The sequence below is a fragment of the Danio rerio genome, chromosome 17 (genome assembly GCF_052040795.2).
Source record: "Danio rerio strain M-AB ecotype USA chromosome 17, GRCz13ab, whole genome shotgun sequence".
Taxonomy (NCBI): Eukaryota; Metazoa; Chordata; class Actinopteri; order Cypriniformes; family Danionidae; genus Danio; species Danio rerio.
Genome location: NC_141037.1, coordinates 57,719,774 through 57,747,154, shown reverse-complemented (window position 1 = coordinate 57,747,154; position 27,381 = coordinate 57,719,774). Strand labels below are relative to the sequence as shown.

The following is a 27,381-nucleotide window of genomic DNA, read 5'->3' as shown; positions in this document are numbered from 1 at the left end:
TACTTAACCATACCACTCAGTGGAAACCTGGCGTAAATCTACTTGACGTCAGTTTAGTTCGTTTGGCTGGTGTTTTCTGAACTTCAGTTCGGACCAAGCAGTTTGCCTTGGTACATTCTAACATTTGCTAAGGCAATTTTTATAGTCACATTTTAAGGCTGTGAGGCCATGTGAACTGCACCCCAAGCCACTGTATTCAAGTGTACTCTGGTTTGGTTCCTTGGGAGCCCCAGAGTTTGGTAAAGAGCTATCAAAACAACCAAACAACGTCAAACGGACTTAAAGTGATCGATCACCCAACAAGGAAAATCTACTCGCTTTTTACTCACCCTCAAGTAGTTCCAAAACTATAAGTGTCTTTATTTAGAAGATGTTTTGAAGAAAGCTGAATACCTGTAACCGTTGAATTGCGTAGTTAGAAAAACAAATACTATGGGAGTAGGTCAGGGGTGGGCAAACTCGGTCCTGGAGGGCCGGTGTCCTGCACAGTTTAGCTCCAGCTCTACTCAAACACACCTGCTTATAGATTTCTATTGATCTTGAAGACACTGATTAGCATGTTCAGGTGTGTTTGATTAGTGTTGGAGCTAAAGTCTGCAGGACACTGGCTCTCCAGGACCGAGTTTGCCCACCCTTGGAGTAGGTGGTTATAAGTATCCAACTTTCGTCCAAACATCGTCTTTTGTGTTTAACAGAAGAAAGGATTGAAACCAGGGAGAGTAAATGATGTTAGAATTTTCAGTTTTGGATGAACTCTCCTTTAAGTCCCTATCGAAAGAGTAGTTGTCTTATCATTGACACATTCACATTAAAACGGCATATACATACAGCCAAACTGCACTTGTGTTTTTGAAGTTATATTAAACCCATAGACTTATAAACTGTATTCACAAAAAATCCCAAGGATTCAAAAGCCCTGGCTGATTCTATACACTCTGTTTTGCACAATAAATAATAATAAATAGCACTTTTTTTTTCCTCTGGAAAATGAATGGATTAAATTGGTCTCTGCTGGATGTGGACTGCAGGATACATCAGCCACATGTACTGCACAGAAAAAGGTAAGTCCTGAGGCGTTTCCTTTCAACTAGCACTTTTTGTCATCTCAAAGTTGTCCACCTAGCATGCTGCCGACTGCCTGCTCCAGAGCATGAAGCTGATGGTTCTTGGTTTTTAGCCCTGCTCCAGACCCCTGCAGTCTCTGCAGCTCTAGGATGCTGTCTATGGCACTTTGCAGGTCTTCGCTCAGTTCCCCGTCATCTAAAAGAGACTCTGCTGTTGAAGCCATCGGCCTGGTTCTCTTCAGCACTGGAGAACACTGCTCTGGAAATAAGCCTTCCCTCCTCTGAGCTATGTAGTCTGGATTTGTCACAGAATCGGTAAGATTCTGCAAATCGCTATCTGTACTTTCCGTTTCCTTGTTAAGGTTCAATTTCAGCTTATTGAATTCACTTTTGCTCTCGTCAACATTTAACAAAGCAGGCTTGATGACTTGGTCTTTCCCCTCAGTTACCTGCTTGCTGTAGTTTCGCTTAAATCCGCAGACTGCATTTGCGGCTTCGCTTGCAGAGGATCCTGACTCTTGTTTGATAGTGAGTCGGAGCGCTCCTTTGCTGCTGGAGCGATATGTCTTCAGGCCTGGAGGTCTATCAGACTGCAAGGTCCATGACGGTGGAGATGAGGGACAACAAGAAAGGCCAGCCTTGACGGATGATACCGGAGTCGAGCTCTTAGTCTGGGACATCAGGATAGACTCTGCTGAATCAACAAAATTGACAAAACTTGCTCACTTCTCACCTGGGCAAAGTACATGCAATCTGTAATTGTCACACTTCTATGCACTCTTCAAGTTGCTCAAATCAGTCCTTGGAATAGAGTATATCTAGGGTTGCGCAATGTATCTAAAAAGGATCGCTATTGCAATGGTTCAAAAGTGAACCTAGAGCTGAAAATATACACTGGCAGAAGTTGAGACAGTTTTTAAACATTCATAGTGTTTTACTATGCATTCCAAACAGGTTACATCACCCTCTGAAGGGCATTAAAGAGTGAAAGCAATCATGACCACAATATTGATGTGTTGATCCAAACCAAACACACTGGAGGGCCCTTTGGAATAAAGGATTTTAAAGGGTATACCGGATTGACAATCAGGTCCCCATGGTCCTTTGCCCAAGGAAGTTGTTTGGTGTCGCACACTGCATTACAGTCTGAAGGGCTCATCTCAATGCCCTAATCCAGACATAGGCAAACTTGGTCTTTTAGGCCCAGGCTTCGTCCGAAACCGCCTACTCCTCAGTAGGTACTGCATTTGAATTTAAAAATACTACTCGGCCATTAGAAAAGTACGTTCTTTACAGTTTGAATGGAATTTGGACGTACTACTTCTGCCATTTTGACATGGTCATGTGATCAACCTGCTTCAGTTGCATCGCTTCTCCCATTCATGAATTCTCTCGCAGGGTGTAATGGAATAGCGCAACATGCATGGGATTAGAGATCTGCGCGGGACTAAATTTTGAATCCCGCTCCCGCCCGCACCCGCCAGGTTTTAGCCCGAACCCGACCGCTCCCGCTAACATTCAGCATTTGTTGTCCCGCTGCCCGACCCGCCCCGTTTTCTACCCGCCGCGCCCTTTCCCGCTAAAGAGCAGGGGGAGAACAAAACCGAAAACCAACCAGCTATACAGAGTCCAGACAGCCTATAACAAGCTGTCTGCATAAACACACACACACACAGGCAAAGCTCTCTCCCTCTCTCATACGCGCACACACACACACACACACACACACACAAACAGCAACAAACAAGCTAAACACAGCATCGCGCTATTTCATTTACACACATACATACGCGTGCTCGCTCGGGAGTCGGGAGTGATATTGCTAGACGGCCCGTTCCCGTCCCAAATTAAACCCGTTACCGACCGCTCCCGTGCTTTATTCGGAAATTGGGGAAATTTTCGAAATTTCAGAAATGCAGACCTCTACATGGGATGCGCACTTCAGAATCTCGTCATTTGGGTACTTCTCGCATACTGATTTTCGAATTCCATAAGTTCGGACATACTACTCGGCTCACATACTTATTTTACCGCACTGCATAGTATGGAAGTATGCGCTTTCGGACACAGCCCATGTTTCCTGCAGAGTTTAGCTCCAACCCTAATCAAACACACCTGCCTATAGATTTCTAGTGATCTTGAAGACACTGATTCGCTTGTTTAGGTGTGTTTGATTTGTGTTGGAGCAAAACTCTGCAGGGCCACTGGGATCAAGTTTGCCTATCCCTGCTCAACTCCCTTCAAAGCTGTCACTTTCAAGGGTACACTCTTTGAAGGGATTGAGGCATGGGTGTCAATTTCAGTTCCTGTAGGGCTGTAGTTCTGCACGATTTAGTTTCAACCCTAATTTAACACAACTGATCAAACTAATTGTGTCCTTCAGGCTTGTTTAAAACCTAAAGGTAAGTGTGTTGAAGCAGGCTTGGAACTAAACTGTAGAGCTGCGGCCCTCTAGAAACTGACTGTAACACCCCTGCCCTAATCTCTTCGAAGGGGTTACCCTTGGGAGTGACCGCTTTAACGGGATTAGGGCAAGGTTTCCCAAACTCAGTCTCAGAGACCTGGTGTTCCGCATAGTTTAGTCCCAATCAGACACACCTGGGCTAGCTAATCAAGCTCTTACGAGGCTTGCTAGAAATGTCCTAGCAGGTGTGTTGATGCAAGTTGGAGGTACAATCTGCAGGACACCGGCCATCCAGGACCGAGTTTGGACACCCCTGGATTTCCCACTATAGTACAGCCCTATAACAAACCTAAATCAAAAAGGCTTGAGCCAAGTCACGATCTTTGAGTTACTTAAAAATCAGTTTGTTCAGCGTTTAAGGTAGGAAGGACTGATTTTAAGAACAATGCTTTATTATAAAACTGCATCAACTTTTCAATGAGGAGAAACTTTTGAGGCAAAACCATGAAGTATAGTCACCTGGCTCTCTTCTGGCTCTGCGTTTGTCCTCCACCAGTGAGAGTCTCTCGGATTGGAGGAACAAGCGCTCCAGCATCACCATCTCTGCTGACGGGCTGTCCTGCTGAAAGAACAACAACATCTGCCATCTGCCAATGCTCGTATTGCAAAGAAATGTTGTTCAGAATATCAGCAATGATCTGACTATTAGCCTTCGATTCTAAGTTAGGCTCACATTAAAACCAATGTGAAGTATTTCTGAGAATTCTCTCTTCTAGCTAACTTGCGGGACTTAAATGTATTATTCCAGTTTAAAGCTCAACTGTAAACCCACTTATTTAGATTCGCTTATCTTTTATAATGTGTGTTATTTTATTGTTTTATTGTATTTTATTCCATTGTTTATTTTTTTTATAATACTAGTTTGAATAGTTGAGTTAACGTCTTTACAGTCCACTGGATCAGTAGTTCCCAATTCCAGTCCTTGGGATCCCCCACCCTACACATTTTGTATGTCTCTCTTATTTGACACAAAAATCAGTACATGGATATCTCTGTTATTAATGAGATGATTATTTAAACCAGGTTTATAGAATAAGGACGACATACAAAATGTGCATGGGTGGGGTGGCCCGAGGATTGGAACCACTGCACTAGATAATGGTGTTGAGTGGGAGACAGGTATAAATCAGGGGTGTCAACCCGCAGCCCTGCAGAGTTTAGTTGCAAGCCTGCTTCAACACACTAATGCTGTGGTCACACTAGAGTTTGAGCATACGTAATTCTGTCGTACGGCGCTGCGAAAAGGGGCGGGATTAAACAAGTGGATTAGATGTTTAAAAGGGAAGCAATTGGTCCATATAATAAACTTCTGTCCAGAGAGGTCATGTTTTGATCTTTGATTGGTCTTACACAGTCACGTGATGCGATTTCGCAGGTTTGAGTTCACCAAGCTTGAACTTGCACCCCAGTGGACTGCGAAACTTGTCGCACGAGCTTGCGTTTCCAGTCTGACGCATTCGCATACGTATAAATGGAAGTCTATGGGGAGAAAAGTGCAGTGTGACCGCAGCTTTACTTGTTTCAAACAAGCTTTAAGGACTCATTTAGTATGACCAGGTGTGTGTTCAATTAGGGTTGGAACTAAACTCCAAATTACAGGTCAGCTCTAAGTTGGTTGGATGTAAGCTGCAAGTGGACTCTACAAACCTCCTGGAGTTCTCATTGATTTATTTAATTTCTTGTACAAGACATGGGCTGCGTCCAAAACCGCATACTTTCATACTATGCAGTACGCTAAAATCAGTATGCGAGCCAAGTAGTATGTCCGAATTCATAGAATTCGAAAATCAGTATGCGAGAAGTACCCAAATGACTTACTACCGGCGAGATTCTGGAGTGCGCATCCTAAGCTATCCCATAATGCCCCGAGAGAAAATTTATGAATGGAAGTGAAGCGACGCAACTGACGCAGGTAGGTCACATGACTGACAAAATGGCGAATGTAGTTCGTCCGAATTCCATTCATACTTTTCACATTCTACTGTATAGAACGCACTTCTCTAACGGCTGAGTAGTATGTTTAAATTCAAATGCAGTACCTACTGAGTAGTAGGTGGTTTCGGACGCAGCCATGGAGTTCAACCTATTGTGTTTTATTAACATCTACACCTACCCCAACACTAAACCCAACCTCATAGTAACCTGTTGTGTTTTATTCATGTCTACACCCGGGGTGCAAAACCTTGTTCTTGGATATCTACCTTCCTGCGGATTTCAGTTGCAACCTTGATCAAACCCATCAGAACCATTAAATTAGGACCTGAACCGCACTTGATTATTACAGGTAGGTGAGTTTGATATGGGTTGGAACTGAAATCTGCAGAAAGGTAGATCTCCAGGACAGGGTTGGTCACCCCTTATCTTCACCTACCACAGACCTAAACCAAACCTATATGTGGCATAAATCCTTTCAACCCAGAGGTCACCCAACCTACTCTGTCTAACTCCCTGCCACTCGGGCGTCTCTGGGTGGCAGCCTTAATATTAAGTTAGTAAAATACCTGAGATTCAGCCAGAAGAAGTTGTCTGTACTTGTTCAGCATGTCTTTGATTCGTTTCAACAGAACAACCGAGAAACACTCAAACTGCTTGTCCACTGCACAAAGAATCACAAATAACCTCATCAGGATTTGCGACCATGTTGCAAAATCTAGTCAAGTTCTAACTTTCTGATTGGAGTCGAACCTGAGATGAAGTCCGCCTGGCTGGGAAGGGCTTTAGCACAAGAATGGTAAGGCAACAGATGTCTGACAGCATCCTCCACTGAGACAAACGGAGCTGAAGTGTTTGGGCTGAGAACAGCAGTGTGGTCCAAAAGCATCTGCTGTTTAACCCTGCCAAGAACACAAAGTAATTATGTTAACGAGCATCGTTATTGATCAAGAATTCACCGATTCATGATTCTGAGTTAATTGTCGCATAATATTCCTCAGCAGAATTAGACTGAAGACATTATACAGTAAATGAAAAGATGTCCTTTTATCCGGCTCTTGCTGCATGTTGTGAAATCAAAATATGACAAATCTAAATTGAAATTTTAAAGCAAGACCAGGTCAAATATTGAAAGTTATGCAAATAAAGACGCTTATTTCACTTACCTTTGTTGCTTCTCTGCTAATGTCAATTTCTCCTCTTTGAGGTCCTTGTATGTGGATGTTGTCTGGGATGGAAGAGATAATGATTCTGATTGGTCGATACCAACATTCTAAGGTATGTTATTCACCAATAATTAATCGAATAACAGCCTAATCAGGGTTAAAATCACAGATGCTTGAGATGTTACTTGAGATTTAACCACACTGGCCTGTAAGTTTCCACTGAGTCAGAAATAAGTATGACTGCTTTCATGACAGCTTTATGAAGCGGCAAATCCTTTATAAACCTTTTCTTTAAATCATGATAAAATTGGCAAAGTGATTTCAGTAAATGAGGCTTTGTTACGTCAAAACATTTGTAAATTCTTGTCAGTGCAATAGCCTAGTGATTAGTGCGTGACATATGGTGCAGTAGCACTTCAGGGCATCCCGTGTTCGAATCCCGGCTTGTGGACTTTTCCCGTTCCTACCCCCTTTCTCTGTCTCCTACTTCGCTTCCTGTCTAAAACAACTGTCCTATCTGCTTAATAAAGGCAAAAATGCCAAAAAAAATGTGTATTATTTGTAAATTCATTGATTCTACATGCATAACTTTGGCTAATATTCTAAAACCCACATGAATTATGCAGGTCCACTTAGATTGCCCCCCAGGGCTGAATCACTTAACAAGGTTCACTGGGTTTACCTGATCTTGGATCGGCTTTACTAAAATATAGACGTTTTAGTAAGACATTTAGAAAAATGAAAAGGAATAATGTTAGTTAATAGTCTTGCTGTCATATTAAGTAGTGCTCAACATGGAGTAATATAATAAAAGAATATAATATTTGCACCTGAAACTCCTTCTGAAGCTCTGAATAGGTCTTTTTGTCCAGGGGTTCCAGTCTGGGCTCAAGGTGTACCATCTCTTCTAGCTGGTCTGAAGAAATCATGCTCCTGTTGTTCTTACCATGAGGGACCGTGAGCTCTAATCAGGAGAGAGGCACATTTTAAAGACAAAATTACAACAAAATTATGACAGAAAATTAATTCATTTCATTTTCTTGTCTGCTTAGTCCCTTTATTAATCCGGGGTCGCCACAGCAGAATGAACCGCCAACTTATCCAGCAAGTTTTACCCAGCGGATGCCCTTCCAGCCGCAACCCATCTTTGGGAAACATTCAAACACACATTCACACGCATACTCATACACTACGGTCAATTTAGCTTACCCAATTCACCTGTACCGCATGTCTTTGCACTGTAGGGGAAACCGGAGCACCTGGAGGAAACCCACGCGAAGCCAGGGAGAACATGCAAACTCCACACAGAAACGCCAACTGAGCCGAGGCTCAAACCAGCGACCTTCTTGCTGTGAGGCGACAGCACTATCTACTGCGCCACTACTTTGCCCTGACAGAAAATTGTTGCTTTAAAAACTATATATGTACATGTAGTGCAAACACAAAGGAATCAATTGGTGAAGTTCATTTTCACAACATTACCACAGCATTATAGCCCCCAAAATTGGCTGTTACTACAAAACAGCAACCCGCATGCATATAATGTCGGATTAGCAGGCTGGTTATCAAACTGAATTAAGTTTCATCAGCATTTTTGTTTATTTTACCGAAGGATGCTTCCTCTCAAATAAATATTTGATAAGGTCAAATTGAAGCCATGATGTCTGTGGATACACTGTAAACAATCTTAAACACCTGATGAGCTGTAATCTAGCAGTGGTGATGGCCAATCCATTTCCAACATATTCTGCATGCAGTAGGCCAGGGGTGTCAAACTCAATTCCTGGAGGGCGGCAGCCCTGCACAGTTTAGTTCCAACCCTGCTCCAACATACTTGCCTGTAGGTTTCAAACAAGCCTGAAGGACTCAATTAGTTTGATCAGGTGTGTTTGATTAGGGTTGAAACTAAACTCTGCAGGGCTGCCGCCCTCCAGGAATTGAGTTTGACATCCCTGCAGTAGGCCAATCACAACAGACCAGCTCATCATTGGACCAATCACAACAAACTGGTTCATCAGAACCACAAAACAGTCAATAGACCTGGGGTCACCAATCTCGGTCCTGTAGGGCCGGTGTCCCTGCAGGGTTTAGCTCCAACTTGCCTCAACACACCTGCCTGGGTGTTTCAAGTACACCGAGTAAGACCTTGATTAGCTTTTTCAGGTGTGTTTGATTAGGGTTTGAGCTAAAATCTCCAGGACACTGGCCCTTCAGGAACAAGTTTGGTGACCCCTGCATTAGACCAATCACAGCCAATTAGCACAACTCAAAGGAGGCGTTTGGAAAAAATTATAATTGAGCAACTCAAGCTTTTGGAGACTCCCAAATCCAAAACTTTGATTTTTCGTAATTCATAAAAGGAGCACTTTAAGACATAGGTTCTCAGCTCTGACCCTCAAGATCCACTTTCCTGCAGAGTTCAGCATGAATCAAATTCAGCTACCTGTAAATTTATAGCCATTCTGAAGACATTGATTAGCTTGTTCAGGTATGTTTCATTATGGGTAAAGCAGAACTCTTTAGGAAAGAATACCTCAAGAGCCGAGTTTTGAATGACTTACCGTTTTCATATTGCATGTATTTCAGCATGTTCTCCTGGGTTGTTGGCTCTGTGGTTCTTCCATGCTCGGTTAGCACATGAGTTTGTCCCAGATGCGGCAGACATCTAAACTTCTCAGTGGAAGAAGAAGGGCTCTGACTAGAGGCCGGCCCTTCCTGAAATCTGGCATCAGAACCAAGAGCAACTGACATGGATGACTCCTGCACATCTGGTGCTGAGGTCAGCTCAAAGGATGTGCCGACGGTCCCTACAGAGCACTGGTCAATGGGAGATTGCAGAATATCACTGTGCTCTGAATGATGGTATAATGTCATAGAGCTCTCTTCGCTTTCACACAATGAAGGGAAAGTCTCAGATGCAGTCAAAGCTGTGAGCGAATGCTCCACTTCACTTGAGGCAGTAGAGATGTTATTGTCCATTTGCACGAGTACATTTGTAGCTAAGGACCTTTCGGTGTCTGACGAATTAAGTGTATACTGTAAACAAAGACAAACGGGGTCAAATGAAAGAGCTAAATAGATTTGAGAAAATATGACAGGACAGTTTTATTTACCTGTTGGGGAAGATGTATTAAAGCCTGTATTTGATGCAAAGGGTTCTGCTCTCCTTCGGGAAAGTGTTGCGCTCCTGTTTGGCTGATCAGTTGTGGGGATAATGACAAATCTGGCTCGGGGGTACAACTAGCATCTGGTGATGAGTGTAGTGATACTGGAGAGGGCTGAGGGTGAATCTCTACACTCGGTGATTCCGCTGAAGCTGGAGGAATCAATCTGCTCTCCTAAAATGAATTAAAACACGTTTATTACGTTTAGTACATGATCCATTGAAAAGTAAAACCAATGCTTTCAAAACTGTTATAACAAATATGATTTCGAAAGATTTTGTTTGAAAGCCTAAAGATCATTCCTAACGTTAACAGGGCTAGTCATGTCAAAAGTACTGACTTGGGTACAAATCGGTACTGAAATTTTTAAAAGGCAGCTGTGGTCTAATGAATAGAGAGTTGAAATTCTAATGCTGCGTTCACACCAGACACGGAACGCGCATCTAGCACGAGTGATTTACATGTTAAATCAATGCAAGCGCTCGAATAGACATACTGCTGCGCGACACACTCGAATGGCGCGGCATGAATGACGTGAATTGCGCAAATGGTGTGGTGCGAATGGCGTGGTGCGAATTGAGTGTTTTGCGCGTTTCGCGAGAATCGCTCCAGTTCGAAAATCTGAACTTCAGCGGACATTCAGCCCCGCGTTAACCAATCAGGAGCTTGCTCCTGTGGGGGCATGATTGTGATGAATCGTCTGTTGTTGGTGTTTCGGGGGAAATCCTCCAGCCGACACCAGCAAAAAGTTCATCAAACTGGGCTTGGCTCAGTCAGTAGCACGGCTGAAAGCCTCCGTCAGCCAGGTTTAGTTTCTAGAGGAGTTAAGAGCTCACAGATCTGGATGTACCTCTGAAATAATCTAGTGGACACAGACACGGCCCAAAATGTATCAACGCTGTTTTTCAGTCTTCATAAAGCACATAAACTGTTATTTTCTTCATAAAATCCATGTTAGCCATTTAGCTACAAAGCTAGAGTCACCAGGCAGACAGAAGCCCTGCACGACACACAAATCCGCGTCTGTTCTGAAGTGAATTTGACGTGTGAATGAAGCGGGGTTTGACGCGCGAATGAAATGAGTAACCTCAAATGTTCACATGGCTATTTACGCGCGAATATCGCAATTTATCCGCGAATTCCACATCTGGTGTGAACGCGGCATAATCCAAAGGTCGCAGGTTTGAGTCCCGGCACTGGCAGGGATTGTAGATGCGGCAAGGTAAAAGTACTTTTCACCCTCAATACTACAGCTGAGTTGAATATCTTGAGTACCGAATCCCCAACTGCTCCCTCTGCTTTTTCTGCTAACATCTGTGAGCTTCTTAAACATCACTGATTTTCATGCTCAACAAATATGACACAAACTGGATCTAAACATCGCTTCACTGAGGAAGAGTAAATGCTGATACAAGGACAAAGCAAGCATTTGATAGCCACATGTGATGACTGATCAACTGATAGTCCTGGCTTTCAAATGCTCCCACGTCCATATGACTGTTTAAGCACTCAGTGAAGAGCGTCAAGCCAAGTCATATTAGCTCTAATTCTACAAAATGGACTCCACGGGATATTCTGCCTTGATTTCCGTTTGAAGGGAGCATTCATCGATTCACACCAAACTTGGTGTGTGTTATGACAACTAGGGTCTGAGGTTATATGCGGAGTTTCGGCGCACTGCCCCCAAGTGGTCCGGAGATACAAAAAACTTGCTTTTTGGCTTATAACGTCTCAACCTTTCGTCTGAATCTCATAAAACTGGTCTCATTACATCCGGCAGAGCATGCCGAGTCAAATGATGTCTGATTTTTACAGATCAGACATTTCGATTTTTGGCCAAAAATGCTATATTTTACCAAGATATTCACATATCATTACAAAACATGGTATGCATCTTGGCACAATGATAGAGGACAGTCTTAACATTAATCAGACCAAACATGAAGTCTCAATATCAAACTCTCTAGCGCCACCACTTGTCCAAACGTTCACGTATGTTTATAATGATAACTTTTGAACCGAATGGGCTACAATCAAAACTCTTTTTTCCTCCAATTCCTTAGCTTAGTCCAATTCAAACGCAGCCTATGCCATCATTTTCCGTCATAAATTTTTTCGCGCTATTTTAAATTTTTCGAAAAACCTATTTGATCGAACTTGTCCTAGGCAGTTTCTCCAATTTTCACCAAAATTGAATCACATGATCTACAGACCATGCCAACCAAAAGTTATGGAATACAAGTTGATTAGACCAACCGTTTTCGCTTAACTTGCGATCAAATTTAACGTAGAACTTGCGAAAACGGACTTGAGGCGAAATCTCAATAACGCATTCACCGATTCACACCAAACTTGGTGTGTGTTATGACAACTAGGGTCTGAGGTTATATGCGGAGTTTCGGCGCACTGCCCCCTAATGGTCCGGAGATACAAAAAGCTTGCTTTTTGGCTTATAACGTCTCAACCTTTCGTCAGAAACTCATAAAACTGGTCTCATTACATCCGGCAGAGCATGTCGAGTCGAATGATGTCTGATTTTTACAGATCAGCCATTTTGGGCGTCGACCATTTCGATTTTTGGCCAAAAATGCTATATTTTACTAACACATTCACATATTATTACAAAACATGGTATGCATCTTCAACCCCATGTCCTGAAAGTACTCAAACTTCTGGAGCAGCGCCACCTTTTGGCCAAAAGTGCTTGGGCCCTTTATTGCTGCTTGCAGCTATATTTATTATTGTATTAATTTATGGAGGTATATTATGTCAAACTTCTTGCTTCTCTTGTAAGAAGATTCTACAGTTAGTGCTGATGTGCAAACCCTTGAATGAAAGGTACAAAGAGAAGATTTCTTGTGCTCGGGTAGAGAGCAATGATGGAGAAGGGAGTAAGGAGCAATGCACACTGTGAAGGGGACCTCACTCACTCACTACCCTTCAGCTTAGTCCCTGATTTATCATGGGTTGCCACAGCAGAATAAACCGCCAATCACTCTGGCATATATTTTATGCAGCAGATAGCCACAACCCAGCACTGGGAAACACCAATGCACTCTCTAATTCACACACACACACTCATACACTACGGTTAGTTTTACCCAATTCCCCTCTTGTATGTGTTTGAACTATGGGGGAAACTGGAGGAAACCCAAACAAACATGGGAAGAATGTGCAAACTCTATTCAAATGCCTATCGACCCAGCCGGGACTCGAACCAGCGACCACCTGTGAGGTGACAGTGCCATGGGGCCACACCATGTAGGAGACCTGTCAATTGGAACACGGTTCATGCGTGGAGCTTTTCTAAAAAACTAGTTATCTCAATTAGGTGTGGTAAATAAGCGAGACATGTTCAAATATATGCAGTGCAGAGGAGTGCGAGTACCAGAGTTAAGAATCACTGCTATAGTTAGGACTTACTTGAAGTGTTTCTTTGACTTTCCCTTCATCATCTATGGTCTTCTCAGGCAAGAGAAGCGCTGGATTGGAGATTAGGCTCATCTTCCTCTCAGGTCCCTCTGACAAAGCTCTTTGGTCTGGAGGCACCGTAGGCAGACTTTGCATCACTGGCTGACCGTTCACTATTGGTACGGTGGTCATATCAGAAATGAGCATATTGGCATGGTTAATCAGTGTGATCTGGTTTCCTACAGCGCTGTGAACTATTGCATCATGCTGCCCCTGCACTTGTGACGCATAGGTTCCTGCTATCTGTGCTGGCATCTGGAAGACTGTAGGAGGTCTAGACTGAATTGGTAAGGACCCCGACAAAAGGGCCCCTTGCTTTAGAGTAAGCTGTCCAGTTGGGGATGTAAAAATAGGGCCGAAGTTAATTTGCCTCGGCTGAACAGTCACAATTTGAGAAGACTCAACATTGGGTTTATTAGACATCTGATTGCTTGGTGCACTAAAAAGACACCTTGGAATGCTGGTAGACTGGGTCAAAGCTGCAGGTGCTTGGCTTGGCAGAAAAAAATGTCTCTGACCCTGAAAAGGATCCTGGGGCTGAAGGACAATGGGGCCTCCCTGACCAACTAGATTGAAGCTGACAGGTTTGCTGACACTCCCTGCGGACTGTGCTTGCTTGGGACCAACAGAAGGGGAGAACAAGACACTCTGTGATGTGTTGGCTGAGATGAAGGCAATGCCTGGCAAAGGTTTCTGTCCTGTTGGCCTGGGACTGATCTGTACAAGCCTCGGCTGGATGTTGACCGGTAACTTAGGCTGAATGGGTTGAGGCATTTTTTGTAACATGACCCCCGATGGAGCAACTGTTCTAACAGTGGAGGTCAGCATCTGGCGACCTATGAGACTCGGCAGGGACTTTTGGATAATCATGCTGGTGCTTTGTGCTGAATTAATAGAAAAGGGTGCCTCGAGTGGAGGTGTGGGGAAGACATTCCCAGGAAGCAGACTCATGAGCTGGGCTCCTGTAGGTTTGAGTGAAGGGCAGCCTGGGCCAACAGCTAATAACGATGGCTGTGGAGGCTCCACTGCGGTTTGGGTGTCCTTTGGTAATGAGATTAAACCAGGGATGCTCAATGGTTTGGAGAGATACGACGTTGCATCAGAGAGAGCAAGAGTTTCTGCTGTCTCAGCAAGACCTGCCTCTAATGCCAAAGTGTCTTCGGTGATGTCTGCCTCTTGGAGACTCTGCTGGAGAATGTCACAGATCTCTTTCTGCTGCTCCACGGTTTGGACATTGGGGTGTTCCTGCAACTCCTCTGGACTGCCTCGTCCCAGTGAGGATGCTGGTGATGCCAGCAGAGCTTCCTCCAAAAAGGAGAGATCCACACAGCCAGATCCAGGAGTGTCCTGAGAACTAGCATCATCTGCTAACAGAGATCCAGGGCTCTGCGGAACAAAAGGTCACAACAACATGTTAATAGACTGCCACACTAGCTGTGCTTCCATCCAAAGATGCAACTTGGGGCTTCAAGTGCACATGGATGGCTTGGCACAGCCTTCACCATGTCAGACAGTGACGCTGACATACACCTCTCAAAAACCATGCGTATCTCAAGCTCTGATTGGTCAGCTTGGTATTATTGATGAGTGTGGGTGGGGCTGAGAGCTGCGGGAGAAGAACGAGCCCATTGGAGCGAGTCCTGTCAGTTGTTGCACGTCCGTCAGTTCACATCTACAATTGAGCGAGTTTGGACTACTTGTACATGAAGATAGTATTACAGTTATAACCCCTGTGAAGGAACGCGAGACAAAGAACATAAAAACCTACAGCCAGCTAGCGCTTCAGAAGTGTTATTGCAGAGCAACAGCTGAAGTATAAATGCACGACTACACGCAATGCGTGAAGTTTATTTATAAACTATTTCCGAGAGGATCACGTGCTTACGACTGCTTGCAGCCGGCCCGGCATTATTCAATTTATGATTCATTATTCAATCAGACGATTCTTAAGCCACTATTAATACCCCCAAGTTCCAAATGACAGCCATCTTCGTTTTGAAGAATCCCCCCCCTTGCACCCCTACTCCTCCTCCTTTCCTAGATGGATGGCATGGTGGCCCAGTGGTTAGCACTGTTGCCTCACAGCAAGAACGTCACTTGTTTTAGTCTTTACCAAGCCAGCCGACATTTCTGTGCGGAGTTTACACATTCTCCCCGTGCTCATGTGGGGTTCCCCCGAGTTCCCCGGTTTCCTCCCACATCCAAAAACATGCAACTTTAGTTAATGGACTAATCCAAATCAGCACCTTAGACATGCTCCTAGCAAGTAGTTATGTTGGCTTGAGAAAGCCAACATACTGTTATACTACTCTGTCCTTGAAAACAAACATATCTCCTCCTAGGCCGTTCATGCCACAAGGCCCAAATGTGGTCAAAATGTGCCTTCTGCATTCAAGATTGTTGCTATATCTCCTCATGCCTGTAAGACTTATCATTTTTTAAATAAAAAATGTTAAATATTAAATTTTTATAACCTGGGCATATAAAAAAAAAAAAATTCAAGCCCCAAATTTGGCCAAAAGCTGTATTAAGATGCGGTAGATTTTGTTGCTATATATTTAAGGTTTATCAGACTTATAGTTTTCCAATAAATAATTAAGCATAATTTTTCTCAAAATATGGCAAGCCATTTTGGACTTAAACTCCATATTCTTTACTGATATGGCAAGCCATTTTTGCATGTATCACCATCACACTTATTAAGCATTGTATTTTCAAAAAAATACAGCAAGCCATTTTTACATAATGTTCATTCCCTTAGTCCCTTTATTAATCAGGGGTCGCCACAACGGAATGAACCGCCAACCTATCCAGCATTTGTTTTACACAGCGAATGCTCTTCCAGCCGCAACCCTAACACCAGGAATACATAATGTTCAAGTCCAGTTTTTGACACTCATAAAGACTGTCATAGAAACATCGGGGTTGATTAAGATCACTCATATTGCAAAGAAGCTTTGATGTATCATCACTAACCTGTCAAATGTCCCCATAGCAATAAAACAGTATAACCTAGCAACCATTTAAAAATAGCAATATCTCTACATCAGAACATCGTAGGGACCTGGGCATTGGCTTGTTTGACTCATGCTAGCAAATGGGACTTCCTGTGTACTATGCATGGTAACAATGATAATGGAAGCCAAGTGCTAATAACGATTAGCTACATGCTATGAATGATTATCTAAATGCAATAACATATGCTAGAAATGCCTACTAAGTATTAGCATTTGATCAAACATGTACACGAGCATTGCCATTTAGCAACTGCTTAGCAACCACCTAACAATGCCATAAACGCTTGACTTTCTCAAGCCAACATCAAAGTTTATCAATGAACTTTAGGTTCTAGTTATCTCTTAAGAGCGATCACTGTCTGTTCATTAGCTACTACAGCAGGGGGAGTTCTCCAGATCTACCTAAGCTCAAACTCCCCTCTCGCCTTGCAAACGAGAGGGAGCCCCGGGCTCAAGGATCTTATGAGCTCAGGGCTCTCTCTCTGGACAGCATGCCACCATGTGAACTCTTGAAATGCACCGTGGCTCACATCGATCACTCGGCGCAGAAGCATAATTCAGCCTTTACACCAGGAATGGGCAAACTCGGTCATGGAGGGCCGGTGTCCGACAAGTTTGGCGTTAACCCTAATGAAACACACCTGTGATCTTGAAGACACTGATTAGCATGTTCAGGTGTGTTTGATTAGTGTTGGAGCAAAACTCTGCAGGGACACTGGCCCTCCAGGACCGAGTATGCCCATCCCTGCTTTGGACTTTTGCACAAAACTGAAATGGAACATAAAACATTTGCGAATGAAGCAGCGTTTCCAATGGGTCAAACAGAACAAAACTGTAACTTCCTGATAAACTTGAGCCAAATATCAAATAAAAATGGAGTTGGCTGCAGTAGGAGAAGCCCAGCGGGCCATTTTCTTATCATTCATTAATTTTCTTGTCGGCTTAATCACTTTATTAATCTGGGGTCGCCACAGCGGAATGAACCACCAACTTATCCAGCAAGTTTTAACGCAGCGGATACCCTTCCAGCCGCAACCCATCTCTGGGAAACATTCACACACACATTCACACACACACACTCATACACTACGGACAATTTAGCCTACCCAATTCACCTGTACCGCATGTGTTTGGACTGTGGGGGAAACCGGAGCACCCGGAGGAAACCCATGCAAAGGCAGGGAGAACATGCAAACTCCACACAGAAAAGCCAACTGAGCCGAGGTTCGACCCAGCGACCTTCTTGCTGTGGCGCGACAGCACTACCTACTGCGCCACTGCCTCGCCCGGCCGTTTTCTTATATAATAAAAGTAGTTCCTCTTTAAAAGACTTAACGTAATGAATGCACAGTGGCTTTTGGAGGTATGAGTTGCTCTTTTAAAGAGCAGACTCTCAAGTAATATAATAATATAATAATAATAAAACTGAACCACTGTGATGAAGGACTGATGGCTGAGGCAATTTAGAAAGACAACATTTCAGATTTTTTACAATATGATTGCTCTGCTAGTTTGTTCATTAATGTCGTCCCATCATGCCCATTTTATCATCACATAATTTGTCATTTTTTAATGTGATATTCCAAAATGTGCATTACAAATAGGTGGATGAAAACACTCCTAATATTAGGCGTTCAAATTTACAGGTCATACTTCTGATAATGAAAAGCTGCTTCTGTGAGACAGACAGACATGCACTACTGAGCTCTGGGAGGTCCCAGCTGAGTTAAATCTATATGCTTCTTCTGCTTCCACTGGGAGAAAGGTCTAGACTCACCGGAGTGTCTGTGAAGAGCGATGGTTCTCCAGAGGATGGATTAATGAGTAAGTCTCCACTTGACAGCTGTTTGAACAGAAGGGAGCAGGGATTGGTAATTGCATGGGGGAATGTTATAGATCAGGGGTGTCCAATCTTGCTCCCGGAGGGCACATGTCCTGCAGAGTTCAGCTCCAACACAGTTGCCTGGAAGTTACTAGTGAGTCTGAAGACCTTGATTAGCTGATGTATTTAATTAGGGTTGTCTCCAGAGGGGAGTGTCTTAATCATATGGTGTTATATATATATTTTATTATTCATTTATACCTGGTTTAATTTCTCATTATACCTTTTTGCTTAATATGTTAGGGTTAGGTACAGTTTTTATTTGTAAGAGTCTTTTGTAATTTTTTTTAAATTCTGGTTTGTGTTTGTACCATAGGTGCCATAATGGATACTTGCACATTCACATATTCGTTGTCTCTTCTATAATACAGTGCATGTTTCAGAAATTAAATACAAAGTTAATTTAAAACACATCCCAACTTACTCTTTTTATATGCACATGCTAACTTACCATATAAATTGATTAATGTCCATGGAAATTTGAATGTCGAGTGTAGATTTTGAAATTGAAATAACTTTGCATTTATTTCTGTTGCTCCAAAGAAAACCTCAACATATCTTGAACACAGCTGTGCATTGAAGAGTTGTGGGGGACGAGTTCATGTTTTATAAAATAGTCTTAAATCTGCAGGACAGTGGCCCTCCAGAAACCTCTGTTATGGATCTTGTATTTACACACAAAAACAAGAGTTTTTCCAGACAAGGTCCTTATCCAAGTTCCCTCGACCCCAAAACCAGTCAAATTGCATGGGTATATTTGTGGGAAAAGCCAAAAATACATTGTATGAATCAAAAAATGTTATTAAATGCCAAAAATCTGTAGAATATTAAGTAACGATAATTTATCGTGAAAATAAATCAAAACTAAAACAACCTTTTTGATTAGTAATGTGATTGGTTGCTTTATTTGTACAACTTTAAAGATGGTTTTATATTAATTTCTTACATTTATATAGCGTTTTTCTGGACACTCAACGCGCTTTACACATTTTTGGGGGGGAGGGGGGATCTCCTTATCCACCATTAAGGCTGATTTATACTTCTGCGTCAAACGCTGGCGTATGCTACACTGCTAACGCATAGCCCTTCGCCGTGACCGTCGGCGTCGTTGACGTGCACCTCTCAAAAAATGTAACGACGCGTAGCACAAGCTCTGTGATTGGTCAGCTTGGTAGCACTGACGATTCTGGGCGGGACCGAGAGCCGCGTGAATGGTGCGAGCCTGATGGAGCGATTGTTTACAAGTGTGGAGTCCTGTGAAGGAGCTCCGGATGGAAAGTTTTGTTTTGTGTTTACCTCATAGTTAAAGTTGTTGCACGTCCGCCGGTTGCTGCCTCAAAATAAACGAGTTTGAGCCACTTGTACATCCAGAAAGTGTTCAGGAAAAGCAAAACACCAGCGAAGAAACTCGACACAGATGAGCATTAACACCTCACTGCCAACTAGCGTTTCGGAAGTGTTAATGCAGACCAACAGAGACAGCGCGCTGAAGTATAAATGCACAGCTACGCCCGTTGCATGCGCTGTGGGTTACGCCGGTCACTTGACGCAGAACTATAATTCAGGCTTTAGTGTGCAGCATCCAACTGGATGACATGACGACAGCCATACTGCACCAAACCGCACACACCACCCAGTGATGAAGCCAATTATGATATGGGGATAGTTAGGAGGCCATGATAGACAGAAAACAGTGGGCAAATTTGGCCAGGATGCCAGGGTTAACCCTACTCTTATTCCAAGGACATCCTGGGATTTTTACAGAGACCACAGAGAGTGGTCGGTTTAACTTCTCATCTGAAAGACGACACTCACTGAGCAGTACAGTGTCCCCAATATACTGGGGGCATTAGGACCCACACAGATTACCCTGCTGGTCTCACTAACACCACTTACAGCAGCAACCATGTGGTCTCCTATCCAGGTACTGAGCGGGTGCAGCTCTGCTTAGCTTCAGTGGGCGACCATGTGAGAGTTGCAGAGAGCTAGCTGCCGGCTATTATAAATATTATACATTTTTGAACTTTTTTTTAGCTTACGTCCATGAAAAGCTTATTAGTTCAATCTAACCCCAACTTAATTTTGAAAAATGTACCTTTATGTCTGGTTTTCAACCCAAGTTCATTCTGAAAATGTACCTCAATATATATTTCTGGAGAGTGGCAAATACGTCCCAGGAGGTATGTTTTTTTTTTTTGTTTTTTTTTTTTGCAGTTTTTGTTTTCGAATTCACCAGAGGCCGCTGTGTACACTTTTACAGATCTCGAATTTTTTTCTCGAGTGCCATTAGCGTCTGCTGTTCTCGTGTAAATTCACCAGAGGCCGCTGTGTACACTTGTACAGATCTCAAATTTTTCTCTCGAGTGCCATTGGCGTCTGCTGTTCTCGTGTAAATCCACCAGAGGCCGCTGTCGACTAGCCTACTGACTAACTGAATGACTGACACATCGACTAACCCACACTCCTCTTTCCCTAAACCCAACTGATAGTGTTTTCCAAAGCACTGACTGACCTGCCTTCCCCCTTCCCTAAACCCAACCGACCGTTTTCAAAAGCAATCCGGAAAAAGAAAAGCCCTCGCCTGATTTTCACCACATTTTCAGATTTCACCACTTTCTCACCCTGTTATTTACTTGTTTATTTTATTTCTTGGATTCTGTTTGTGTTTTACCTGATTTCTGGAACCATTCTTCACTCCTGTCGTCATGATCAACTCCTCTCTGTCTCAAGTCCACCAACGTATATGGCGAACTAGCTGGACAAACTGCTAACAGCGTGAAAGCCGTCCATATGGAGGCAAGTGTTCAGCTGGTAAGCGCGAAAAGGAAGTGTCATACCACCCCTTAAAGACGAAATGCAGCCATACGTACTCATGGCTACATAATTCACAATCTCCAGAAATGTATACAGGGCTACGTTTTCAGAATGAGCCTGTGTTGGGTGGCCCAATCTAATATATGACCTCAAATTAACCACAGCTGAGGCACATTTTGGAGAAATGACTGCAACAGGTCATCACTAATCTGACAAACTGTAAAGATGATGTCTATATAGTGTGTTATGATCCTTTCATACCTCATTTGTCCCATGAAGAAAATCATTTAGGGCTTGAGGGTCACTGTTTAAAATAAAAAAAAAAAACATTTAGATGTTAACTTGTGAGTGAAACATTAGGAAAAATCTTCAGTGTGAATGCTTTATTAGTAGATGACACTTACCACAAAACATCCAGTAAACACGTACCATCTTCATCCTCCATTTCAACTGAAAATAAAAGACATTTGAGAAACATCTGAGACTATTCTTTAAATATAAAACACAAGCGTGCATCATTGGATATTATTTTACACACAATGCAGCATGCCTTTGCTTTCATATACACATTAAAAACATTTTACGTTAAATCAAATCGGTTTCACAAGTGACGTCAACTTCAGCATTGATTAAACTGACTTCGGGTTAAAATTTGTATAACCTAAAATGTAAAGGTGGTACCTGTTTAACTCAATATAATAATTATTAGAGTGTCTATGTGAAGATCCAGCTCAAAATACCACACAACTAATCTCTCTGAAACTGACCCGTTTAGGCTTTGGTGACTGTCGCTTTAAATGCAAATGAGATTGTGCTCTTTGTAGAAGAGGGCGGAGCTACAAATGCCTATGTGTCTGCATAGTGGCAAAAGCAGTTATGTTTATGCTAACGAGTGACAGATGGTCAATAGTGGGCGGGGCTTTCCCCCTCTGATGACACGTACAAAGAGAGAATGTCAATCAAATTATTTCTGCAGACTGTTCTTATCAAGTCTGATTATAAACAACACAATTAATACATGTTTACCGTTAGAAGCTGCTTATATTCACACACTTCTGCCACACAACTGTGTTTAAACCCCTTATAAACGTGATTTCCACATAATAGGTCCCCTTTAACATAAAACATTAAGCTAAAAAACATGATTAAGTGTAATAAGTTGTGTAAAGTTATTTATATGTAACATAAAAAACAGAGTTCGAGTGTCTCTGAATGTAAATATAGCGCAGTTGGTGTGTATTGAATGTGATAATGTCATGTGATTCTTGTGCAGTAATCTGGGTGTTGTGAAGGAAACCACACCTGGTTTTATGGTGGCTCCATTCAGAGAGTTGGGGGAGACTTCACTGATTGCATTTCATTGAGTGGGTGAGAGGAAACACACACACTTGAACACTCTCTTCAGTGAGGACATCACGAAGTCTGCGGGATCTGAGAAAGACGACATGATATATATATATATATATATATATATATATATATATATATATATATATATATATATATATACACACATACACACACACACACACACACACACACACACACACACACACACACATATATATATATATATATATATATATATATATATATATATATATATATATATATATATAAGTAATACGCATTAAACAATACTATAGTAACATCTGCCAGTTTTTCAGGACTGAAGGTGAGTAAATCAGCCTTTATATTTTGAATTACAAATTTTATTCATTTATTGTGGAGTCTAATGATTCTTCAAATTGTTTTTTGTTTATGTATTATGTATTTTTATGTATTTTATGAATGTATATATATATATATATATATATATATATATATATATATATATATATATATATATATATATATATATATAATATATATATATATTACCTGACAAAAGTCTTGTCGTGGATGTCAGTTGTAGAAGCAACAAATAATAACTTGACTTCTAGTTGATCATGTGGAAAAGTGTCAGAAGGTGGATTTTAATAATCATCTGTTGATCTGCATCCCAATCATCACCAATACTGCAGAAGACCTACTGGAACCAGCATGGAGCCAAGATTCTCACAGAAATCAGTCAAGTTGGTGAAGGAGAAATCATGGTTTGGGGTTCATTCATTATGGGGGCGTGCGAGAGATCTGCAGAGTGGATGATCAACATCAACAGCCTGAGGGATCAAGACATCTGTGCTGCCCATTACATTACAAACCACAGGAGAGGGACAATTCTCCAGCAGGATAGCGCTCCTTCTCATACTTCAGCCTCCACATCAAAGCTCCTGAAAGCAAAGAAGGTCAAGCTGCTCCAGGATTGGCCAGCCCAGTCACCAGGTATGAACATTATTGAGCATGTCTGAGGTAAGATAAAGGAGGAGGCACTGAAGATGAACACAAAGGATCTTGATGAGCTCTGGGAGTCCTGCTGAAGGCTTTCTTCTTCATTCCAGATGACTTTATTAATCAGTGATTTGAGTCATGTCAGAGATGTATGGATGCAGTCCTCCAAGCTCATGATGGAGTCAGACACAATATTCATTCTGTCTCCACTGCAGCAGGACTTTATATTCTATACTGGACATTATTTCTGTTCAGTGATGAGACTTTAGTCTGAGCAGAGTCAGATCTTACTGTCCTAATCAAATCATTAATAATCAAGGCATGATCAGATTTTATTGGACTCAAATCAGCGTCATCTGGAGGCCTTTACCTTTCATATAAGACACTTCTGACACCAAATGATCAATTAGAAGTCGAGTTATTATTTGTTGTTACTAAAACAAAAGTCTCTTCAAGGAAAGTCATTTCACTCAGTGGCCATCTTCGAAACGCCTCTTGGGCAGTATGCCTGGGCATTCTGTTTGAATGGGAAAACATCAAATTCTCCAAAACTGCTTGCCAGTTGTCTGGTCTGAGCCCCTCCCCCGGAGATTTGTCATTCTATAGCAATATCTGATTGGTTTCTGTACTAAAAGGTGAGGCTTCATTCGCCATATTGCGATTGCTGATTGGCTCCTGTACTAAAAGGTGAGGCTTCATTTGCCATATTGACTGTTACACTTTTGCCCATTCAAAAGTATTTGAGTGACATATCTTGTGTATTCTATAATCTTTACTAAAACCTGGATAGGGTACAAGACTTTTGTCAGGTAGTGTAAGAATTTACCGGAATTTTCCCCCTTTATTTGGAGCGTACATGTTATGTTTTTGTTTCTATTGGATGCCTGAATTTTTTGGGGACAAATAAAGTATTAAACTTATCTAAACTAAACATCTCTACAAGTGATAAGACAGTTCAGAGTAGAACACTTGAGTTTTGGGTCATTTGTTTATATTACTATAGCTGTCCTGTTACCATAGCAACTGCAGAATCACCACAACCGATTAATTACTATAGTTGTTCTGTTACCACCATAGCAACTGTAGAATCACCACAACAGATTTATTACTATAGCCGTTGTGTTGCCATAGCAACTGTAGAATCACCACAACAGATTGCTATAGTTGTCCTGTTACCGTAGCAACTGTAGAATCACCACAACAGATTTATTACTATAGCTGTTGTGTTGCCATAGCAACTGTAGAATCACCACAACAGATTGCTATAGTTGTCCTGTTACCATAGCAACTGTAGAATCACCATAACAGATTAATTACTATAGTTGTCCTTTTACCATAGCAACTGTAGAATCGCCATAACAGATTAATTACTATAGTTGTTGTGTTACCATAGCAACAGTACAATCACCACAACAGATTACTATAGTTGTCCTGTTACCACAGCAACTGTAGAATCACCCCAACAGATTAATTACTATAGTTGTCGTGTTGCCATAGCAACTGTAGAATCCCCCCAACAGATTAATTACTATAGTTGTTGTGTTACCATAGCAACTACAGAATCCTCACAAAAGATTACTTCAATTACTTTACTATAGTATGGTTCAAAACACTATTTAGTATTTACAATTAATTACAAAGGCAAACTCATATTGAACTGAAAGTGACTGAATTCTCCTGATTATTTTGTATTTATACGTTTATATATTTATTTACATTCTATTCATTTATTTATTTTGGAATCATTAGACTCTGTTTTATTGTTGCATCTGAAAATTTGCATATTTATGACAGTAATGACTTGAATAAGCAATATTTTATATATTTCTCTCTCTCTCTAAGCAGTATTTTTTTTTATTTTCCTAATTTTTCTTTCAGTATTTGTAGTGTACATGTGTTTTCATTCATGTGTTTTATGTGGATGCTATTGAAATGATCTTTGGGATAAATAAAGTATTACTTTAGCTTCTACTACAGTAAACTGTGATGTATTGTAGTATAATATACCCTAGTTGTAGAAAACTACAGTATTGGGTCATTTGTTTATAATACTATAACTGGTGGGTTGCCATAGCAACTATAGAATCCACACTAGTACACTTCAAGACCAGTGTTTACCATGAATGACTATAGTATTAGTGCACGTTTCTTAGGAATTGGCCTTTATAAACAAGACACAGTGTACAACCATAACCCTTCAATAATATAAGGCAGCCATTTAACCGTGTATTTATTTACATTTTTCTGCAATATACATAATGTAACGGCAGTTATGTAATCCCTGGAACAGGCTAATATCAGAATAGCTAACATTGCTGCAGACTGACACCTTGAAAACAACCCACAGCTAATAGAGAAATATTCCATTGACTTCCATTGAATTCCCGTTCTCCTGAATTCTCCATTGACATTGAGTCGCATTGTGCGTGGATGCGTTTACCCATTTACACCCGCAAAACACGCACTGTACATTTAATGCGAGATATAACTATAGCCTATTTCTGCAACAACAACCACCACAAATCATGTTCCCAGGTATGAGGAGCACAAAGCGCGCTCATGTAACGCAGCGCTGTAACGCGCTTATTCTAATGCGGCGTTTAATGCGGGAAAACGCAGAGCAACTCACCCTCGCCTTTGTGCGTTTTTATTGTCCTTCCAGACGGGCCTGTGCGGCATCCATCCCCGCACACATGCTGATGGAGGAGGAGGAGGAGGAGGAGACGGGTGGGAGAGGAGGATAAACACAGAGGTGGAGGCGTGTGCATGTGCGCGCGTGGATCCCCATCATCTTCACATTCAATAAATGAATGAACGAACGTCACGAGAGCGCGCTTCCTTCAAAGTCCACATGAGATCAAAACTAACCACATTGATATTGTTAGTTTTGTGAACAGCTTATCTGTGCTTGTGATAGAAGAAAGTGCCCTTGTAATCTAAAATTGAAAGCGCTTCCAGTTTGTTCTCAGATCAGGTCTGAGGTGTTGGGCGTGGCTAACACACTTAACCACGCCTCTTCAGCTGTCACTTTTGACAACTGACAGAAATGGTGAGCAGGAGGAGTCTGTTAGGTTGTAATAACTCTCCCCAAACCCTTTTCGGCATGTTTCTAATGAAGCGCCTACTTTACTACAACCAATCAGCTCACAGTAGAAAAAGCAAGCCACGCCCATTTAACTGCGTCACAATACAAAAATAAAAACGGTCGCAGCTTTCAGTTCATGCGTATGGAAGCATATGAGTAGCATAATTCAATTCAAAATGTAATATGCAAAATGGCAATGCAATATGTTAAATGGCAATGAATTTCTGTATTTGAATTTGCATTTTCCAAGACATATGAGCAATTTTTGGTGCAGAATGAAAATGAAAATTAAATTACATTGTTTGCATTTCTCATTTCAAACACTGTTTTAATATGTAAATTGTATCCACATTTTAAAGCTTTATAAGTAGCTAAATTAAATTGAAAATGCTATACACAAACTGAATTTGATGTGAATAAAGTAAAAGCAGAAACTGTAGCAAAATGATCATTTAAATGTTATTTGTCCTAAATGCATTTACACTCGCATCTAGGAAATGCAGGATTACATTTTCAGCATAACAGCATGGGATGTGTGTAGCAAAATTAATTTTGAAATGTAATACACAAAACGATAATGCAGTATGTAAATGGCAGTGTATTTCTGTATTTCAGCTAGCATTTTCCAAGACATATGTGCAATGTTTGCTGCAGAATGAAAATGAAAATGAAAAAAAACATAATGCATTTTCATTTAACACATCGCGACGAATGAAAGCCGATTTGAAATTGAAAATGCATTCTGGCCTGGCCACGCCCACAGACGGCCACCGTTGCTGCAAGGCAGGTTTTAGGGTATGTCGTCACAGCTGCAGCGAGGACTATTTGGGACATTTGGCAGCATAAACATGGCGAAGTCTGTTCCTCAGCGGCTTCGTGAAGCTGCACGAGCCCTCAAACGTGAACTGGGAAATACTTTAGAAAGCCAATCACCTCCTAGCTCAGTAAACCTGGCTTAAGGTGTGATATTCGCGCACGCAGTTTTAGGGAT

The 27,381-nt window shown here is 41.8% G+C and overlaps 1 protein-coding gene and 1 long non-coding RNA gene across 5 annotated transcripts in view; one reads left to right on the top strand and one right to left on the bottom strand.

The window, feature by feature from the left end:
• LOC147840079 (uncharacterized) overlaps positions 1-27,381 on the top strand; it is a 408,477-nt gene that overhangs the window by 203,919 nt on the left and 177,177 nt on the right. The gene's annotated exons all lie outside the window — the stretch shown is intronic.
• On the bottom strand, positions 847-26,019 carry si:ch211-168d23.3. 4 transcript variants are annotated; one of them, XM_087291115.1, is made up of 14 exons: positions 25,935-26,019; positions 22,277-22,405; positions 21,379-21,424; positions 21,236-21,278; positions 18,056-18,121; positions 13,214-14,647; positions 9,740-9,964; positions 9,188-9,662; positions 7,457-7,590; positions 6,627-6,688; positions 6,214-6,362; positions 6,030-6,124; positions 3,988-4,090; positions 847-1,758 (listed from the first exon to the last, which is right to left on the bottom strand). In XM_087291115.1, exons 3-14 carry the CDS (start codon positions 21,417-21,419, stop codon positions 1,106-1,108), a joined length of 3,480 nt encoding a protein of 1,159 aa, XP_087147241.1. In that variant the 5' UTR covers positions 21,420-21,424; positions 22,277-22,405; positions 25,935-26,019; the 3' UTR covers positions 847-1,105. The 4 variants fall into 4 exon arrangements, with proteins under 4 accessions (XP_087147241.1, XP_087147243.1, XP_087147242.1 ...); XM_087291117.1 differs by having other exon boundaries at positions 847-1,755; XM_087291116.1 differs by having other exon boundaries at positions 22,277-22,396.

What these genes read in the sequence shown, in the direction of transcription:
- si:ch211-168d23.3 (XM_087291115.1), bottom strand. Translation starts at nt 21,419, where the DNA reads ATGGAGGATGAAGATGGTACGTGTTTACTGGATGTTTTGTG. An exon ending in AAGTCAAAGAAACACTTCAA is followed by an intron (nt 9,965 to 13,213) that starts GTAAGTCCTAAC and finishes AATTCATTTTAG; the next exon opens with GAGAGCAGATTGATTCCTCC. An exon ending in CAGAGCCAGAAGAGAGCCAG is followed by an intron (nt 1,759 to 3,987) that starts GTGACTATACTT and finishes TTGTTGATTCAG; the next exon opens with CAGAGTCTATCCTGATGTCC.